The sequence below is a fragment of the Corythoichthys intestinalis genome, chromosome 5 (assembly GCF_030265065.1).
Source record: "Corythoichthys intestinalis isolate RoL2023-P3 chromosome 5, ASM3026506v1, whole genome shotgun sequence".
In the NCBI taxonomy this organism is placed as follows: Eukaryota; Metazoa; Chordata; class Actinopteri; order Syngnathiformes; family Syngnathidae; genus Corythoichthys; species Corythoichthys intestinalis.
This window is the reverse complement of record NC_080399.1, coordinates 32924076-32942400: the sequence shown is the minus strand read 5'-3', so window position 1 is coordinate 32942400 and position 18325 is coordinate 32924076. Positions and strand designations below refer to the sequence as shown.

The window sequence follows — 18325 nt, the reverse complement described above, 5'->3', positions numbered from 1 at the left end:
CCGTTAAATTTACTTGATGAACTTTTTGAGAAAAATGTACTTTTTTGACTAGTTATACCATGCAATGCTTTTTCCTTGAGTAGATTTGTGAAGAGGAAACACTACTTTTGCTCCGCTACTTGGGCTACACTAGAGTTGTTACATTTTTCCTCTTTATTCTACATATTGGCTTTATTTCTGCCAGAGATGCCGACACTGGCTGTCTCACTTTCACCAATGAGACTACGCAACAATATCAACATGACTCGATTATACCGATCAGAGGTAACAATGTTTTTGTCCACTAGAGGACGCTCATACTCTTTGGACGGTTGATGTTTTAAGTGTTGTTCCGGTCTGAATTCAATTATTTTTGTGTCATCATTTTGACCTAATATCATATGGTCATGTCATACATTATAGACTTTAGTGTTGCACTGATACCATTTTTTTTTTTGGTCGGCACAAATTCGTTTGAAGTGAATCCATTAGATCTTTTTATTGCATAGCTGGTATGGGTGACAATAGTTAAATACATCTTTGGCTCTCAAAGGCCAAAATAGTGCTAAATTCGTGAAATTAAAACAGTGCAACTTTCATGAAATTAAAAGTACATCTTGTCTCTCTATTAGCCTCTCTCTCTGTGCACCAGCAGCAACATACACTTAGCTGCTTAGCTTACTTCTACAGCACTATTGAACAGGCTTGCCACCCGTCCTTTGAAATAAGGAATTGTTCTGAATGAATGCATTTATTGTCATTGTCATCATCATCATAATCATTGACAGCTTCAGAGTGTGGAATTTGCCCGAAAGAAAGACGATGACAGACAAAGGAAAGACGGGAAAAAGCAAATGCTTACCGATACCCGTCCCCCAACAGCCCGGGACGCACAGTCAAGCATGTTTGTGTTACAGTCCAGTTATCAGCAGTTTTTTTGTTTTGTTTTCTGTTTTTTTTCACATATCATTCAAAAGTCATTGATTGCCATGGAATTTCACATATTATCAATTTGAGTGGGTTCATTGTATCAGTTGATGTCCAAGTTGGTGAAGGGAGTTTAGCTTAGTTCTATATTTCTTAAACTTCTCCTCGCAGGCCCTGTCCTTGGGAGATAAAATACTCATACAGCGCTGTTTTCTTTTTGCAAGCATTGATAAGGGTCTTGGTCATCCAAGGTTTGTTTTGCATTCCAGTCTTGAGTTTAGAGATCTTTTGTGCATTGTCTTTGACGGATTCACGCAGTGGTTGCGTGGAGTGTAGTTTGTGAAGATAGGCAGATGGTCGGTGATATCACAGCAATGTTGTATCCGTGCAAATTAAAGTCAGTTCCTTTGTTTTCATTAAGCCAGGTTTCTGAGACGGCAATAACATCAAACTTGTTATTGAAGCTCTGTAGATATTCGTCAATGCTTTCAAAATTTTTGTATAGACCCCTGGCGTTGAAGTGGATTTGTTTTAGCTTACCGTCCACGCCCATGGAATTGTAGTACTGTTCCGCTGTGTAGTGCTTACAGTTGTTCGACATGTTATTGTAAAAGTTGAGGTCAGGATCAAGATTATCAGTTGGGTCATCATGGTACTCATCAATCTGGTCATCCAAAAGGTGGTAACAGGTGTCATCATTAATTTTCGAATGAGGTCAGCTCTTCCAGGCTTCTCACGACTCTAATCTTCATGTCTTGCGACTTGACAAGGATTTTACAATCAGAGACCCAGGTGGCAATTTTCTCCTCTTTTTTGAGCTGACGTGCTTTTCTCGCTATGTGGGCATTTCGGCGAGTCAAGTTGTCATTCAGAAAAATCTTTGTTCCTTTCAGGCGGTGGCGCTGGTCAAGCAGGGCAACCTTGCTCTCGTGGTCTGCCAACTTCACGACCACCGTTGCTGGTCCTCTCCCCCCAGTTGGGAGCAGAAAGTAGTGACGGATGTCCTGCGGGTCCACCTTTATTCCAAATTCTTGCAGCTTGGCAATTGCCTGTTGAGCCACAGGTGGGCTAGCGGCCTCGGCATATGGTCTGGGCGTCAGTTGTAATCCAGAGATGATGAGATCATTTGCGCGTCTGCCTTGGTCGAGATCATCAGCCAGAATTTCCAGCCTTTTGATGCGAGCCTCCTTCTCCTCAACCACTTGCTTGAGCTTCTCGTTTTCAGCGCGCATCAGCTGTAATTCTTTCATGACTTCCCGATTCTGGTTTTGAATCAGGTTAGTCAGAGAAGCCTCCAGGTTGGTCAGAGAGGCCAGAGAGGCCACTATTTTCTGGATGGAGGATTTGACTTCATCCAGATCCTCTGGTTTCAGAGTTTTCCGAGTCATACTGGAGTCGTATTTTTCAGGCTGGTCCCGGCCCTGAGCGATTGGGAATTAAAAGTTGCGTTCCGTATTGAACCAATACGGAATATATATAAATAGATACATTTCTATGCATTTTAGGAAATTGGGGATGTCCCTTTTTTTCGCCGCCTGTACGGCTTTTGGCGGGAGGGGGGGATTCCCTTATTTCTATTTCTGAAATGTGGCAGCCTTACTTTGGAAACAGGTCTCAAATTACTGAGGCATTTCTTTTAGTAAAAGACAATAAAAGTAAAGTAGATGTAGTGAACTGACCAGAGATTGTAGCTCAGGTCCAGCCCCTTTCCTCTGGATAGCAGACCTGCTGTTGCAGCCTCAAACTCTTTGTGTTTGTCCGCATGTTTCGTCTTTAAATGTTTTATCAGATTCGAGGTATTGAAACTGGCCGATATAACTCCACCTCTCGAAACTTTCAGGCCGTAAATCTCGCATGCATTTATTGTACTCGATGGAAATTATAAACTTAAATATGTCCAGACTGCCAACATTTTACCTACATAGTTTGTTTTTCCTACATGTGAAAAAGCTGCCCCGGTTGGTTGAGAGCGGCTATTGGCCCGCTCTCATTGGTCTGGAACAGGCCAATAGCGATAGCTGCTTGGCATGCAAAGTGATCACGTGTCATCACACAACACAGAGTGCAATGACTTTCAGGAGAAAAAAAAAGCAGCGGTCAGTGTTTGCAGTGACTGTCAGGAGAAAAAAAGCTGCATTCAGTGTTGACTGGGAAATGATATCGGCGCCCTGTTTGTTGGTACTCGCTGATACCACCTTTTCCGGCCGGATCGGACCACCCACCCGATACTGGTATCGGTGCATCAGTAGTTATAGTATGGTATAATAGTAACTGTTCATATAGATGAAGTTGTGCTGTGAAAAAAATATACCATTATTTAAAAATATCAGACATTGTAAGCAGTTACTCAAAATGTTACTCATTACTTGAGTATTTACCTGTGCTAGTGTAAAATTTTGGATGGCTACTTTTACCTAGGTAGTTTTAGTAATCAGAGGCGCGCAAAATTTCCTATTCTTATATTATTTGCAATTCGGCCGTGGAAGATTCGAGAACAATTCACAAACATCCAAATTTCGATTGTTTAAATACCAGGTAGAGTGGAACTAAAACACAGTCAGCGCGGTCTTCGAGACGGAATGAGGAACGAACTGAGAGTAAATATCTTGTTCAACTCATGCCGCTAGATAAAAAAAACAATAATACCTGACTGCGTCCGTCAGCCACTACAAACAACGCCCCGTTGCTAGTTGCTACAAACATACGGCCAGTGGGCCACATAGTGCTACGATAGATATCACATACAGTGTATCACAAAAGTGAGTACACCCCTCGCATTTCTGCGGATATTTAAGTATATCTTTTCATGGGACAGCACTGACAAAATGACACTTTGACACAATGAAAACTAGTCTGTGTGCAGCTTATATAATCAAGTTCATTTATTTTCCCTTCAAAATAACTCAAAATATAGCCAGTGATATCTAAACCCCTGGCAACAAAAGTGCGTATACCCCTTAGAAAAAACTGAGTACTGCTTGTCATTTTCCCTCCAAAATGTCATGTGACTCGTTAGAGGAGTGCTGTCAGCATTGCTGCAGAGATTGAAGAGGTGGGGGGTCAGCCTGTTAGTGCTCAGACCATACGCCGCACTCTAAATCAAATTGGTGTGCATGGCTGTCACCCCAGGAGGAAGCCTCTTCTGTAGACTGTACACAAGAAAGGCCGCAAACAGTTTGCTGAAGACATGTTAACAAAGCACATGGATTACTGGAACCATGTCCTATGGTCTGATGAGACGGGCGGGCTTTGTTGTGTACCGTCTTCAGAAGAGGCTTCCTCCTGGGGTGGCAGCCATGCACTTTTATAAAGCATAAAAATGCATCAAAACATGTAACAAATACATGTTACAATTAAGATTGTAACACAAGACTGCACAATAAATTTAAAATGAGAGTTGTGCGTTATGTAAAAAACAAGATCCATTGTGATCATTCAGTGTACCTCGTTTATTAGGAGAAAGCAGCAAACGGGAAGGGGTTATGCGGTAACAGAAGAAAGGAGGGAGAGAGAGACAGGAAAAAACAACAAGAAATGTTATTTATTATTAAACGCCTACTCTAACTATGACTATGTTGGTGCTATCGTTAGCTTGTTGTATTTCCGGTTGACACTGTGTGGGGGGCCTAATCACCAAGAAAAGGGGGAGTGGGGGGATCTGAGAGATAAGTGATTGGTAGGGGTGAAGTGTACTCATAAATCAGCCATGTGGTCTAGAACCCAGTATTTGTGTGGATCCGTTGTGAGTGTATGTTGGCATGCTATGACGTCGCATCGCTAATCCTGACACCGAGGTTTTCTATTTGAGTGTATATAATTTGACCTATTTATCAGTGAGTCCCATCTAACATGTGATAGTCCCGCAGACGAGGTGAGATGCCATGTGGGTGCCGCCCCAGGGCCACGGCCCTTCCCCAGCCAATCGGGGGGGAGGCATCGTCATCCCCCAGGGATCCAGGATACCCCACGCCACCCACGCCCCATCAACAGGTCTTCAGGGATGGGGTAAGGGGACGTACGCCCACCCCTGCCCGCCTACCAGGCCCACGAGCCACAGCCGCAGCCCCCCAACTGGCACGGCACACTGCGGGACCCCCAACGGCAAACCAAGCCCTGGACAGGGCAGGACCCCCGTTGGAGCAGGTGATACCCAGCCAACCCACCGGCATCCAGGCAGCGACCCGCGCCGGAGCGCAGGGCGGATACCCAGGCAGAAAAGAGAAGGGAAGGCGGAAGCAGGAGAACGCCGAGAAGCCACAGCAATGCGGCGCGAGATCGGAGCCTTGACCCCCACCCCCGCTCCCGCGGATGGCAGCCCAGGCAGAGAGGAGGCCGCGCCCCGGGAGCCTTGCCATAGAGAAATGGGGTGGGACCAACCTACCACCCTATCACTGTGGCTGCCAGGTCCACGACTAGCAGCCATTACCCAGCACTGTGATGGGATTGTGTCGGGAGGATAGTGCAGTGTATGCATTAAAATGGGAGTGCCCAGCTTGGCGCAGTGGGACCGCTGCATGGAAGTTCTACCCAGACGCCTGTCCCACCGCCCCTGGCTGGAGCTCCCCCGTGAAATATGATGTATGTGGTGCGTCAAAAGAGGTGCGGGAATGTCGAGGCCTGCCGTGAGGAGGTAACCGTGATGTCACGCCCCCCAACAGGTCCCATCCATCCTACAACCTTGGTGTGTGATGCATTAAAATCAAGGGGTAGCCGGCCCGAGACTGTATGGCCCAGTCCTGACTCTCCCCAGAAGCATGAATGAGTATGTAGGTGTCAGGGTGAAAGTTGTTTACAATGCAAAGTGAAGAGTGCGTGAATTAAGGGGCAGGTTACCGCAAATGCGGCCCCGTCCGCCAGAACCACCGGCCGCAGGGCGGGAAAAGAGCCAGGACCCCGATCAACCCCTGCCCCAGACCACCCCCAGCGCCCCTGTATCCGCCCACCCACTCCCCCGCATTTCTACATTTCTATGTACATTTAACAACCCATCTAATATTATTTATGAAATAAAATTACAACAAAAAAAAAGAGATAAAATGATTGAACTCACCAAAATGTTTGTCTTCCAAAGCATTTACTGTATATAGTTCATCTGTGCGTTCTAGGGGGATTTGTGACAGTCAACCTACCTTAGACTGCCACATTTTGGGTTAAAACACTGAATTTGTTTTGCCTGAGAACGTGGATTTCACCCCGATCCTCTGTCGGGCATCCATGAGAAGAGCGTGAACTGCCTGCAACCTCCATGCTGGAGGTTATCGTGGTGCTCGAAAATGTTCATTCTTTTCTTCAACATACCGCCTCAGAGTGCCACATTTTGGGCTAAAGAGCCAGAATTATGCCACAATTACTACCACAGGGATTTCACTCCGATCCTTCGTGTGCTTTTGCCTGCATTAAGTGCATCTCGGGTTGCCCAAGATGTGCACATGGCACATAATCACTGTATTTTCATCCAAACATGCTCGTAACGACCATAATGGATCGCGTCAAGTCGCCAGGCATGTTCTCGCTTGTCACACTGCCTCAACGTACCACGTTTGGGCTATTAAAATCCAAAATTAAGTTTCTTCTGAAAACCAGTATTTCTCTCTGGCGGCCACGGGAGTTACTGTATATATGTTTGACTAGCTGCCCTGTGTTGTATTAAGTGATGGCATGTACAGTGGGGCAAATAAGTATTTAGTCAACCACTAATTGTGCACGTTCTCCCACTTGAAAAGATTACAGAGGCCTGTAATTGTCAACATGGGTAAACCTCAACCATGAGAGACAGAATGTGCAAAAAAAACCCAGAAAACCACATTGTTTGATTTTTAAAGAATTTATTTGCAAATCATGGTGAAAATAAGTATTTGGTCTATACCAAAAGTTCATCTCAATACTTTGTTATGTAGCCTTTGTTGGCAATAACAGAGGCCAAACGTTTTCTGTAACTCTTCACAAGCTTTTCACACACTGTTGCTGGTAATTTGGCCCATTCCTCCATGCAGATCTCTAGAGCAGTGATGTTTTGGGGCTGTCGTTGGGCAACACAGGACTTTCAACTCCCTCCTCACCCCGTGGCGTCAAAATGATAACAAGAACGGGGAGCAAAAATCCCACAACCAGACGGGGGGACCTAGTGAATGACCTACAGAGAGCTGGGACCACAGTAACAAAGGCTACTATGAGTAACACAATGCACCGCCAGGGACTCAAATCTTGCACTGCCAGACGTGTCCCCCTGCCGAAGAAAGTACACGTCCAGGCCCGTCTGCGGTTCACTAGAGAGCATTTGGATGATCCAGAAGAGGACTGGGAGAATGTGTTATGGTCAGATGAAACCAAAATAGAACTTTTTGGTAGAAACACAGGTTCTCTTGTTTGGAGGAAAAAGAATACTGAATTGCACCATACCCACTGTTAAGCATGGGGGTGGAAACATGATGATATGGGGGCGTTTTTCTGCAAAGGGACCAGGATGACTGATCTGTGTAAAGGAAAAAATGAATGGGGCCATGTATCGAGACATTTTGAGTGAAAATCTCCTTCCATCAGCAAGGGCATTGAAGATGAGACGTGGCTGGGTCTTTCAGCATGACAATGATCCCAAACACACAGCCAGTGCAACAAAGGAGTGGCTTCGTAAGAAGCATTTCAAGGTCCTGGAGTGGCCTAGCCAGTCTCTAGATCTCAACCCCATAGAAAATCTGTGGAGGGAGTTGAAAGTCTGTGTTGCCCACAACAGCCCCAAAACATCCCTGCTCTAGAGGAGATCTGCATGGAGGAATGGGTCAAAATACCAGCAACAGTGTGTGAAAAGCTTGTGAAGACTTACAGAAAATGTTTGGCCTCTGTTATTGCCAACAAAGGGTCCATAACAAAGTATTGAGATGAACTTTTGGTATTGACCAAATACTTATTTTCCACCATGATTTGCAAATAAATTCTTTAAAAATCAAACAATGTGATTTTCTGTTTTTTCCCCCCACATTCTGTCTCTCATGGTTGAGGTTTAATTGTGTTGACAATTACAGGCCTCTCTAATATTTTCAAGTAAGAGAACTTGCACAATTAGTGGTTGACTAAATACTTATTTGCCCCACTGTATGATCGGCTCGTGTCTGTTTTTTTTTTTTTTCTTATATTGGGCGGAAAACACTCAGGTGACTTGAAGTTCCCCAATTTGGCCAACTTTCAAAATTGTCCAATATGCATGTGTGATGCATCATTGGAAAGCTTAAAATCTAAATTTTCTGGGGGAAGAAAAATTTTGAACAGGAGGGCATTTTTAAAGAGAATTTTTTTTTTTCTAAACGGCAAAGCCCTATCCGGAGGCGAGAGCACGCGAGAGCAGAATTACAGACGCCATGAATTTAACGAGATATTATCGCATACTTACCTTGTTTCGGTTCAAAAACTCCATGTAGCATGTATCACTGAGTGTCAAGTCACAGTTGTGAATGGCCACAGCTGGATTTTTGGGGGATTTTATGGGTGAAACATGGTAATATAACAAGGGTCGCGATGCAGAAATTGCAGACATCAAGGAGTGGTCGAGATGTTCTTTTTCATATATTTAACTTTTTAAACATTTTTTTTCCAATTTTTCTGTGTTTGGATCGATTATATCATCTAACATAGCGGAAAAAATGCGATAAAAACAAAAAAAAATACAATTAAGCGATAGTTATGAGGTAAATATCCGTGACTTTTTTACAGACACCATTTTGTTCATTGTGACTTAATTTGTTTAAAAGTTTAAAATATGCGAGTGAATAATTTTTTAAAGTCGTTTTTTTTTTTTTTTTTAAACGAAATATTAGACATCAATTAATGATTCGAAGTTAAAAATGACAGACATTTTGAATAATAAATATAATTAATTACCTTCGTTTTATGGCTGGGTTGAAAAAAAAAAAAGGTTCCACGACGTCTGTAAACAGGGGGTTTCAGGGTAAAACGGGCAAATTAAAAATAGTTTGGGGGCTTCATGCGCCATGAATCTGCTATGGTAGCATATAAACATATTGTTCTATCAAACACAGCAGTTCTTTTGGCTTAAAATACAGCAGTTTATTTTAAAGAGGGGTGCAAGAGCAGAAACTGCTTTTTCAGCCTTGTCTGTGTTTTCCACCATAGACATATATTTTTTGTATAGCGTCGTAAAGCGCCTCCAAAGGTCTGCAGCAATATCGACAACAAAACATGAAAAGCCCTTAACGTCCCAAGCCTTTTTTTTTTGCCCTTTTAATTGTGTGTTTGTGTTGGAGGGGGCTACAAAGCTCAGCAGCAACATTTCATAACGAAACATATTTAAGCTTTTTTGTTTTGGCCTATTATTTTTAATGCCGGGGTTTTCCCGCACTAGCGTTGCGATCGACTGGTAGATCAGTGTAATGAACACCCTTGTTTTAACACCTTGTGTGGCTGTTCGCGTGTGGGAAGCACAAAAGGGGCAGCTATTTTCATAATAAGGGGCCGTGGTGGTGTCACAATGTCTCTGATTTGAACCTGCTTGTTGACAGAGCTATGTGACTTTCAAATGCGATGTCAATCAAATCACAGACCAGATACAGTCATTTTGACCTTATGTTTGAAGCGAGGTGTGTATGTGTCTGTGGGGGAGGAGAGGTCAATGCACAGTCACCTTTAAACATTTTGCATATATGCAAGTTACATGGCAGATATTCCTTTCCCCCTTTCCTACAGAGATTTGCCTTCTAACCCGAGGCAGAAGGACCGCAAGCGTGCGGGCAGAGAACTACTGCCGACTCTACTCCCTATCTGTGGACAACTTCAACGAGGTGCTGGAGGAGTATCCAATGATGAGGAGAGCTTTTGAGACTGTGGCCCTAGACCGACTAGACCGCATTGGTGAGACTTTTGTGGATAAAACTTTGCCTGGCACGCCCAGGCTGTTCTCCCTAGGTGTGGGAACCTCTTGGTACCTCATGATACAATACGATTTGCGATACAAAGCTCACGATAACGATGATCTGACAATATGGCGATACAACGATTATCGATACACTGGTACATTGGTCTAGGATTTTCTACAAACAACTAATAAACAGATAAACAAGTGTCTGTTGTGAACTGGAATGAGTACATCTCTAGTAGACGTTCAATCCATTTGAAGTGGGAGGGATGGCAGCAAATGAATGAATTCGCTGCCATCCCTCCCACTTCAAATGGATTGAACGTCTATGGCCGTCAGTGGCAGCCAATGGGGCAATGAGGTAATTTTGGGCCATTTAAGGTCATTTACCTGTTGATTTTCAGTAACTTCCTGTTGATTTTGGGGTATTTTATGGGTCACTTCCTGTTTATTTTGAGTTACGGAACAGAAAGTGACCTGGGAATCACCCAAATGAATAGGCAGTGACTCAAACTCAACAGGAAATGACCTGTAAATGCCCTAAAATGAACAGCAAGTGACCTGTAAATGTCCCGAAAATCGGACCGAAGGACTGTGAATGCTCTGGTTTTGAATGAACGAACGTTCTCAGTCTAAATGGATTGGGCGTCGAGCACAGTCAATGGCAGCCTTAGAGTTAACTGAGACACTATTGTAGTGGAAGATTTTTTTTTTTAACATTGACACCTTTTTAAAACGATATTTTGATTCTTGACAGGAGCATATCGATAACCTTTTGGGATAGAAAGTATATATCACCATTTCAATATTTTGTCACACCCCTAGTTCTCCCTGAATTTTTCAAACACTGTGAGAATAGTCTGGGACCCAGCCCATTAACGGCCTCTCGAGCAAGCACAAAATCAACCGTCCAATCAGACGGCGTGACGTGTTCTTAAAGGGATTCTCGATCTTTAAGACAAGTAATTCTTAAAAGATAAATATTAGTATGAGTTGTAATAATTTGATATTAAAACTCCTCTTAATGTTTTTGTTTTAACAAAATTTGTAAAATTATTTTAAGTGATAGGTCGCCATTTTTGTTACGTCGCAGTGCGTGACGACACCAGACCGAACTTCCAGCGTGTCACTCTTAGCTACCCCAACATGTCGTTGGTTCTGCCCTTCCAATTTGAACCAGATCGGAAAAGTGAAGAGCAGGACAGCACTGTCGGTCGTTCACAAGATGAGCGGCAAAGGCAAAATGAGAACAGGAAATACAGTACCTTATAAGAGAAGAATTGGGCAAAACTAGTGATGTACTCGCTGCAAGTGCGTCTCAATGATAAAGGAGCAGCGAGTGTATGCTGTTGAGAACTCCGGTTTTTTTTGGCAGATCTTCAAGGCAAGGCAAGGCAAATTTATTTATATAGCACAATTCAACACAAGGCAATTCAAAGTGCTTTACATCACATGAAGATCATAAAAATCACATTTAAATCAACACAACGTAAAAACCAAGACAAAAGATCGCATTTAATCACAGAATAAAAATAAATAAAAATAAAACAAAAACAAAAATAAAAATAAAACAAAAACTACTACTACTAATAATAATTGAAATCAGCAATGGAGATAAGCACAAGAGGAATAGAAAGCAGGTAGATTGAAATATATAGACAGTTATGGATATGCAGTGCTAAACAAAACCGTTTTTAGCCCTGATTTAAAAGAGCTAACAGTTTGAGCATACTTCAGACGTTCTGGTAACTTGTTCCAGAAGTGAGGAGCATAATAACTAAATGCTGCCTCACCCTGCTTGGTTCTTGTTCTTGGAACATGCAGAAGACCGGTTCCAGACGACCTTAGGGGTCTAGATGTCTCATAGGAATCTAACAAGTCAAGCATGTATTTTGGTCCAAGGCCATTAAGTGTTTGGTAGACGAGCAGTAGTATTTTATAGTCTATCCTTTGACTCACTGGAAGCCAGTGTAGCGATTTCAAAACCGGTGTAATGTGGTCCAGCTGCCTTGTATTTGTGAGGACTCTGGGTGCAGCATTCTGTACTAGCTGCAGCTTCCTGACTGATTTTTTATCAAGACCTGTAAATATACCGTTGCAATAGTCCAATCTGCTGAAAATGAATGCATGCATAAGTTTTTCCTTGTCTTCTTGAGTCAGAAGCCCCTTAATTCTGGTTATATTTTTCAGGTTGTAATAAGCAGATTTAGTGACGGACTTTAGATGGCTATCAAATTTTAGTTCTGAGTCAATAATTACGCCAAGGTTTCTGACTTGATTTGTAGCTGTAAGTGACATTGTGCTAAGTTGGCTGCTTTGACCTTTCCTTTTTTGGCCCAAAAATGATCACCTCTGTCTTCTCCACATTTAACTGGAGAAAATTCTGGCACATCCATTCATTGATTTGATGAATGCATTTACTCAGGGAGACTAAGGGACTATAATCATGTGGGGACACAGAAATGTACAGTTGTGTGTCATCTGCATAGGCGTGATAGGAGATGTCATACTGTTCCATTATCTGAGCTAACGGAAGCATATAGATGTTAAATAAGAGTGGTCCAAGAGTTGACCCTTGAGGGACTCCACACGTGAATTTGGTTCGTTCTGACTGATAGTTTCCGATTGACACAAAGAAATCCCTATCATGTAAATAGGATGTGAACCACTGAAGAATAGTGTCAGTAGGCCCTACCCACTGTTCCAATCTGCTGAGTAGTATGTTGTGATCAATCGTGTCAAATGCGGCGCTGAGATCCAATAGTAGCAGAACAGATGATTTGCCTGCATCGGTATTCCGACGAATATCATTTAGGACTTTAATAAGCACGGTCTCGGTGCTGTGTTGTGGCCGAAATCCAGACTGAAATGAGTTAAAAAGATTGTTTTGCATCATAAAAGTCTGGATCTGTTCGAACACAACCCTTTCGATAATTTTCCCCAGGAATGTCAGATTTGATATTGGCCTGTAATTACTAATGGTTGAGGCATCCAGATTAGGTTTTTTTAGGAGAGGTTTTATTACTGCAGTTTGGTAAGATAGGTAAGATAAGAAGATAAGAAGGTAAGATATTGCGTTTTCAAACTTATCCCAGTATAATTATGTAGATTGTTAGTGTCCAGAGCTGTCGCATGCTTTACATACAGTACAAGTCAACAGTTTGACGGGAACAAATCCTGGAATCGAGTGTAATCCAGGTCTTGTACATTGTAACGTGTGGTAGGTAGGATACGTGCATAAATGTACCAAAAAGGGGAGAAGCTTACACTTATGCACACTCGTCTTGACCACTCGTCACTCGGGAGCTCAGCGGTACGCACACACGCGTTCCCAGACGAACTCCAACATAACATGTCAGAGTCACTGTCATTACTGTAGCGTGCCATAGTGCTTTAATTATTTGGTATGATTTGGGCAAAACTCCCACGAAGAATAGTCAACAAAAAAAATAGCAATAGTAATCCAAATCCGCCTTTTTTCACTCACTCGAAGATCTCATGGCAATGTTGCAACCGCGATCAGGCTGTCGAATCCACAAAATATACTGATCCCAAAAGCTGCTGTGGGACCGACGAATCCAGAAACTAGACAGATCCGAAACCAATATTGCAGCCGCGGTGGGACCGTCGGATCCAGAAATTAGACGGATCCCTTACTTGACTGAGGATCCAGGAAAAATGTTCGGGCGCCAGTTGTAACGCGTGGTAGATAGGATACGAGCATAGAGGGACCAAAAAGGGGAGAAGCTTCCGCTTATGCACATTTATTCACAAAAAATAATAATTCCACCTTGACCACTCACATCACTCCACTTGTTACCATTTGACTGGTAATTGCATCCAAAAGCAGCACATGGTGGCATTTTACTAAGCGAGTTTAGGCAGCAATACGCAATTGTTGTACACGCTACACATTTGGAAACATCCCCTTTACGTCATCACAGCGAGCCCGCAAAACTTGGCGCCAACTATCGGTCAAAATATGTACGAAATATGATAAAATATTGCCATTGATTCAACATTTTATGTGTTTCTAACAACATATTTTAGTATAAGAGAACAATTGTGGTTTATTAGAGCCTACATGTATTTAAGGTAGAGGATCACTTTAACGAGTAATGTCACTCTTCCGCGTCGGAAGCCGTTTCCACAGCAACACAGATGGCGAACAGGAGAGCTGAGAATATGTTCCAATCCACGGCAAAATTAGTTTTAAATTACCAAAAACAGATCGACACAAGTCATTGACAACAGTCTGTCTCGCGCTAGCCATGTTGAATAAACTCCGCTCTCCTCGTATGTTCACTTCCGCGCGCAAGTCCCTCGTCGCTTTACTAACGTCACGTCCGCCCGTCGCTGATTGGTCCACTCCGCTGTCTGTTTGCTGTGGCTTGCTCTGCCCTGGAAATTTTATCCGGTGAATGGTGGCCAGACTCAATAGCTGGAACGGCGGTGAGTCTGGTGTTCCAGTTTTTCAAATTTGGGAACTGTTGATTTTTTCCATTTGTTAAACATACTTGAGATCTTTATATCTCTTTTATATTTACTTAATCAATTTCAATTCAAAGATTAAATTTGAGCTAACCTTACAATTGGAAGCTTGTTTTACTGAACAATTTTATGTAACATGCAGTATCATAAAAGCATCAAAAAGTATGTTAACTGAAGTAGTAATCTCATTTTAAAGGAGAAATGTTACATCAAAACTAACGCATAGATATGAGAAATGTACAATGAAATCTTCTATAATCCAAACTTGTTTTGAAATAATACACCGTCATAGTTTTTTTAACAGGCATTTTTCTCATTGAGTTTCACGGGTCGTCTTAACAAATTAGTGCTGCAACGATTAATCTATTAACTCGAGTATTCGATTGGAAAAAAATATTCAAATTAAATTTTGTTGCTTCGAGTATTCGTTTAATTAAAGTAGCGTTGTAATGGTTTGTATGAAAAGTGTTTGCATTTAGTTTTATTGATTAGGGTGGATGCACTGCCCTCTGGTCTGCCTCTTTTCCCATGGCTGAATCCAACTGCTCCCTGTAATGAACAACGTAAGCTAAGTTTCTGTTTGAGTTAATGTTTTTTTTTTTTGTGCATTCATAATTTAGTTTATTGGTATATTTGGCTGTTTTTTGTTGTTGTAATATGTGTCTGAGGCTTTTGTTAAGAGCATTGAAAAAAAACATTAGCATTTTATAGCATTAAAGCTAGCGGACTTTTTCTATGTAAGTTAGCCAATTGTTCTTTTGTTTTACATAGATCCTCATTTAAAAAAAAAAATTATACTGTTTGAGGCTCAGCTCAGGTATTTTATTTTTCATGTTCCTTATCCGATTACTCGATTATTCAAACTAACTAGTCTATCGATTAATCGACTACTAAAATATTCGATAGCTGCAGCCCTAGTTTAGACTAACTTAAAACTTAACTAGAACTTAAAAATAGCTTGACACAAATGGAAATTCAATTGAAACATGTGGGAAAATTTTTAGGTAAGGAATATATACTGTATATATATATATTTTAAGATCTAGAAGTTTTTTGAGTGAAAGCAGTGAATTAGTCTTTTTTTATTCTAGTCCCATCTGAGATGCAATTGTTGGCTGTTTTCAACAATGTACATCGAAAATAAAGACACTGATTGACTGAAAATGGTTCAGTATTAGAGGAAATGTCTTGTTTTCTCATGTATATTTATAATTGCTCTTTAGCTAAAAAAAAATGTTTTATCCGATTACTCCATTAATCGATAAAATTTTCAGTAGATTACTAAAATATTCGATAGCTGCAGCCCTATAACAAATCAAAAATCAAATGGCGTGACCGGGTACTCTTTTTAATTTTCGGAAATGACGTCAACTAAGCCAGTCCAATGTAGAGAGTCTGCCATTTCGTATAGGCATAATTGTGTAAACTGTCCGCCATAAAATGACAAACTATGTTTGGCGTTTTTGGTGGATGCAAGAGTGTTGGAAACAAAGATGTAGGGGTATCAGTGTTAGGATTTTTCCAAAAAGGATGCACTTATATAAGGGTGGGTGAGATTTGTGCATTAAACGTCGAGCGATATTCGTGAACCTGGACTGGGGGTTTTTGGTGAAGCTAGACAAGGAGGCAGGCAGGCAAACAAAGCATTTCTCTCATCCATGACCATATCTTGAATGTTACTTGAATATCACAAAAGTGTTTTTAGGAGATCCTAACCAATTTTCCAGAATGTTGACGGCTTACTTCAACCAGTCTCTTATCACCGTCGGTGACTGCGTCGGCTGCTGGAGGTTCTGCCTCTGGCACGTATGTGTACTAATCAATAATATCGGGAAGATTTCTGTTGTCGTCAGCATATACTGTATATCGTCCTCAAAACCATCTTCCGCGAAAACGAAAACATTTAAATCTGATTCAATGTGTGAATCGCTGAAGAAAGATGAAATTGTCCAATGATTAGGGCTGCAGCGATTAATCGATTAACTCGAGTATTCGATTGGGAAAAAAAAGATTCGAATTTAATTTTGCTGCTTGGAGTATTCGTTTAATTAAAGTGGCGCTGCAATGGTTTATTTTGAAAGTGTTTGCATTTAGTTTTATTGATTTGGGTGGATACACTGCCCTCTCGTCTGCCTCATTTCACATGTCTGAATCCATCTGCTCCATGTTAAGACCAACATAAGCCAAGTTTTTGTTTGAGCTAATGTTTTTTCTAATGCATTCGTAATGAAGATTATTGGTATATTCAGCTGTTTTTTTTTGTTTTTGTGGGAATATGTGTCTGAACCATTTGTTAAGTACATTGTAAAAAAAAAAAAAAAAAAAGCGTTAGCGTTTTATAGCATTTAAGCTAATGGACTTTTGGATGTAAGTTAGCCATTGTTCTTTTGTTGTACATAGATCCTTTTTTTTTTTTTTTAATACCGTTTAAGGCTCAGCCCAGGTATTTTAATTTTTCATATTCCTTATCCAATTACTCGTTTATTCGAACTAACTAGTTCATTGATTAATCGACAACTAAAATAAGCCATAGCTGCAGCCCTACTTTTTGTCAATTTACATCGAAAATACTGTAAGATGATTGACTGAAAATGGTTCAATATTAGATGAAATGTCTTGATTTCTCATGTATATTTATAATTGCTCTCTACCTAAAAAAGTTTTATCCGATTACTCGATTAATCAATAGAATTTTCATTCGAATACTCGATTACTAAAATATTCGATAGCTGCGGCCCTACTAATGATTATGCCGTATTAGGCATAATACTACAACTGGTCCTACAACCGGCAACTGATTTATTGATCGACAAATACCTGCGAGGACACTAGCCAACCCGGAAATTGACATCTACATGCCACACTTTGTCGACATGGAGGAACGTATCATTTTAGCAGTGTGCGACCAGCACATGCTTTATGATACCTCTCGGCATGATTTCCGGGACATAACTAAAAAAAAGAAGCAATATGGGAAGCAGTTGGCACTCAGAAAAGACCAGAAATTTTCAAATGCCCTCCAAATTCATAGCCAATCAGAGACTATCGATGACGCACAGGCAGAGGGCGGTGAGGGTCGCTTGCAGCTGCAGTCGCATCGCATCTTCAATATCAATACGTGTGGAAAATATGTAACGGAGTGTTACAGGTTATTTCTGCATTCACTGGATTATAATAGAAACATAATTACGTGATTTTGGGAAGGTGAAGTATTTTCCTAAAAATTGAGAGTACTATTGACTGAACTTAATGTGTTTGGTGACCAAACTACTAACTCGATTGAAATGAAAACAAATTTCCTCATTAAGGAAAATGAATGAAATGAACAAGTTGAAATGATACTAATCTATTGTTGTGCCCCTAAAAACACCTTTTTAATCAATACAAATTAACACTGTATTGAACGGGTGTGAAACCAATTCCACAATGGGCCAAGAGGGTCCTTGATTTCGTTCCAACCAATGAAGAGGGCATCTTTTCACCAATCTGATCTCCTAGAAGTTTAATTAGTTGATTGCTGTCAGACGCTGCTTGTTTTAGCAGAAAATTCATTGGTTAATCTATTTGCGCGGTCTTGGTTGAAATGTAATCCAGGACCATCTTGGCCCTTTGTGGAATTGGTTTGACACCCCTGCTCTATTGTATAAAATTGACGCATAAAAATAGAATCAAACATCAATTAAAAGGAAGAAAGGAATATACTGGTTTTAAAAAGTGAAGCACATACACAAACACATACACTATTTAGCTTTTATGGGTGCGTGGCTGAGTCAGTGACATCAGGACTTCTGACTCCTGCTGTGGTTGGCCATTTATGACATGAGCATCATTTAGGTCTCCTCTAACAAGGAGCAAGTTTACTAAAATTTGTCCAGCAGAGAGCGCAATTTGTCATAATTTAACTGGACGCCTTCAGATTGTCATTGACAGTGCTGCCCAGCCCAAAAAAGATGTTTTGTTTTTACCTGTGCTAGAGCACCTCTGAACAAGCGGGCCCGAGGGGCTGCCCATGTTGTCCGTATAAAAAACGGTCAGTCTAGGTTAATAACACATATTTCGATTGGC

At 41.3% G+C, this 18325-nt stretch overlaps 1 protein-coding gene across 1 annotated transcript in view; it reads left to right on the top strand.

The window, feature by feature from the left end:
• LOC130915836 (potassium/sodium hyperpolarization-activated cyclic nucleotide-gated channel 3-like) overlaps positions 1-18325 on the top strand; it is a 72595-nt gene that overhangs the window by 47887 nt on the left and 6383 nt on the right. The window contains exon 7 of the mRNA XM_057835957.1: positions 9601-9765. Coding sequence (XP_057691940.1) covers positions 9601-9765 — 165 coding nt within the window. The remainder of the gene's footprint in view (positions 1-9600; positions 9766-18325) is intronic.